The sequence below is a fragment of the Cynara cardunculus genome, unplaced genomic scaffold (assembly GCF_001531365.2).
Source record: "Cynara cardunculus var. scolymus isolate 2C unplaced genomic scaffold, CcrdV1 Un_Scaffold_11142, whole genome shotgun sequence".
Lineage (NCBI taxonomy): Eukaryota > Viridiplantae > Streptophyta > Magnoliopsida > Asterales > Asteraceae > Cynara > Cynara cardunculus.
In genome coordinates this window covers 1-3,372 of record NW_020206450.1, presented here as the reverse complement: position 1 = coordinate 3,372, position 3,372 = coordinate 1, and the positions used below count along the sequence as shown (strand labels likewise).

Here is a 3,372-nt window from a genome sequence, read left to right as displayed (position 1 = left end):
AGGATGAGTTGTAATATTAATGTTTCTACCTAATTCTTTGTAATCATAATATCATATATATATACATGTTTCCTTCGATACACAGGCATGGTATTCGACAGCTTCGGAGTGGATGGGCTGATGGGCCAGCTTACATAACACAATGTCCCATACAAACCGGTCAGAGTTACGTGTACAATTACACCGTTGTTGGACAAAGAGGAACGTTGTTTTGGCATGCACATATATCATGGCTACGAGCAAGTCTTTATGGCCCTCTCATCATTCTTCCKAAGCTTAATGTCCCCTACCCTTTTACCAAGCCGTATAAAGAAGTTCCCATCATCTTCGGTAAAATAAACATATCTACGGAAAGCCAAATTCTACATTTTCTTTCAAACAACTTGTTATTTTGTATGTACTTTTGTATAGCACCGTGTCATATACAATGCTTCATATGTGCAGGAGAGTGGTTTAATACCAATCCGGAGGGCATAATTGCCCAAGCAACACAAACCGGTGGAGGTCCAAATGTCTCTGATGCCTATACCTTCAATGGGCTTCCCGGGCCTTTGTATAACTGTTCTGCGGAAGGTATTTCTTGAATTTTTTATGCACCTAATGTAGATTGCTTATGTATATTTCAATTATTAACATATATACATCGAGGAATATATATGAACTCTGAATTGTTGTTCTTCAAATTGGCATGCAGATGTGTTCAAGCTCAAGGTTAAGCCTGGGAAGACATACCTCCTGCGATTGATCAATGCAGCACTCAACGATGAACTCTTTTTTAGTATAGCAAATCACACCCTCACCGTTGTTGAAGCTGATGCTATTTATGTAAAACCTTTCGACACAGAAACACTCATACTTGCTCCGGGCCAAACCACCAACGTCCTCCTAAAGACCATTTCAGAATTTCCTGGTGCCAACTTTCTCATGTCTGCTAGACCATATGTAACAGGCCAAGGAACCTTTGACAATTCGACGGTTGCTGGTATTCTAGAATACGAATCATCCATTCCCATGAAAAACCTCCCTCTCTTCAAACCTACATTGCCATCTTTAAATGATACTTCATTCGTGTCAAACTTTACAAATAGACTTCGAAGCTTGGCAAGTGCTCGATTTCCGGCTAACGTCCCACAGAAGATTGACAAAAATTTATTCTTCACCGTCGGACTTGGGACAAATCCTTGTCCCAAAAATACAACTTGCCAAGGACCCAACGGAACTAGGTTTGCAGCATCTATCAATAATGTATCCTTTGTACAACCGAGTGTTGCCCTTCTCCAGTCCCACTTTTYTGATCGATCAAAGGGTGTTTATAGTCCATATTTTCCGATTAGCCCATTGGACTGGTTTAACTATACAGGGACTCCTCCAAATAATACCTTTGTGAGCAAAGRTACAAAAGTCATGGTTCTTCCATTTAATACTAGTGTGGAGTTAGTCATGCAAGATACCAGCATTCTRGGTGCTGAAAGCCACCCACTTCATCTCCATGGCTTCAATTTCTTTGTGGTTGGTCAAGGGTTTGGAAATTACAATCCAAAGGAGGACCCGAAGAATTTCAACCTAGTGGACCCTGTCGAACGAAACACAGTAGGTGTGCCTTCAGGTGGGTGGGTTGCCATACGGTTTACTGCGGACAACCCAGGTTTGTTTCTATGGTAATTCAGATCCAGCTATTGTGCTGATTGATACATTTTAGTTGCCATTGATGATATATTTTCTTTTCACCATTTTGATCAGGGGTATGGTTCATGCATTGCCATTTGGAAGTTCACACCAGTTGGGGTTTGAAGATGGCTTGGCTGGTCTTGGATGGAAAACTTCCGAACGAGAAGCTTTTACCTCCACCTGTTGATCTCCCAAAGTGCTAAAGTGTCTTTTGTGACTCATTGCACTCGATATTTTGTCTACAAATCCATTTCCGATTTGTATTTTTCTACCAACTAAAATTATACTTTCTTACGGGTTTACCATTGAATGTTTCAAGCTATATAATTGAGCTAACAAGAAGAAGGATCATTATTTGTATACCTTATTTTATGTTAATGAAAGGCATGTGATGCACTAAATTGATGCTATGAATTTTGTGATACGCAAGACAGACATGGTATATATAGGTGAGTCGTAGGCAACTTCGAAAGTTACGTACATGTCATGTAAATAAGATGAAAAAACTTAAGGTACATTTTCAGCCACGACCCAATAAGAAGTTTTTAAAGAAGTTAAACCCTTCTGACTTATAATAAGTTGATAAGTGTTTTTGTAAAAAAACATAAGTTGTTTCAAATAAGCAATCCCAAACACCCCCTAAGATTTTCATACTTTTATAAATACTTTTGTCACTCTTCTTGTATACTCACTTCTCAATATCATAGCATGCCATTTTCGATAATCTATTGCTCTTTTCAATATTGTTCCCTCAATATTTGTCCTTCTATTATTAATTATCTATTTTTGCTTCTCAACCTCCAATACGAGGTAGTAGTTTGTTGCCAAGGTGATCATTGTCATTGTACTTAATATTTAGATTTTGACGATCCAAAAATTTTCATCCATACCTATATATAAGGAACTCGTATAGGTTATCTTTTTCCCTCGTTGTCACCAATTGTTAAGATATGCCAATAGTACATCCACAACAATTTCAATTTGAGAATTATCTCACATATTAGTTGGTACGTCATACGTGTACTTTCACTGCGAAATTTCGAGGACGAAATGTAAGTCTTTTAACCCTCTCCAAATTTCGAGGACGAAATTTGCTTTTTAAGAGGAGAGGATTATAATACCCTTGTTCCGTTAACTTTCAGACTCCGACAAACACCAGTGGGAAGTAACGTCCACCATGACTTTTAGACACCGACAAAATTTGTTCTTTGCAAAAACGATATTGAGCATTAGCAACAACCTTCAGTGTCAACCATTTCTTAGCACAATGATAGTCAGGCAATGTTATCTAGAGCATATGTAATATTTATAATGGTATGTCCAGAATACTATAACATTAGGATATGGTATTTGGAACACAAGATAAAAGGGTTGGAAAATCGTTAGAATGAGTTGGAAGCAATGATAACCAACCACTACTCATAATAATATTTATGTAACGGTTCAATGTGGTAGCAAAACCATGTTGCTCATTTATGACTTGAACATTGGTTAGTTTTACTTAGCCATTGAGAACTTTTATAAAACATGAGTAGCATATACTCTGTAGGAAGTATTCCTTTGGTTGTGACATATGTAGACATTGGGATTGGTGTCATTCCTATTAATTTTGGAAGTGCTTTTGTAACACGTTGCTAATCATAGTGTTGAACTTGTTTATCAACTTCAACGAAAAAGATTGTATATGTTATTTCTCCATTCTAA

At 37.5% G+C, this 3,372-nt stretch overlaps 1 protein-coding gene across 1 annotated transcript; it reads left to right on the top strand.

Moving 5' to 3' along the window:
* Nucleotides 1–65: 65 nt before the first annotated feature.
* Nucleotides 66–2,078, top strand: LOC112505447 (laccase-17-like). The gene is made up of 4 exons (XM_025109355.1): nt 66–330; nt 445–573; nt 695–1,645; nt 1,741–2,078. Exons 1-4 carry the CDS (start codon nt 66–68, stop codon nt 1,869–1,871), a joined length of 1,476 nt encoding a protein of 491 aa, XP_024965123.1. The 3' UTR covers nt 1,872–2,078.
* The last annotated feature ends 1,294 nt before the right edge of the window (nt 2,079–3,372 follow it).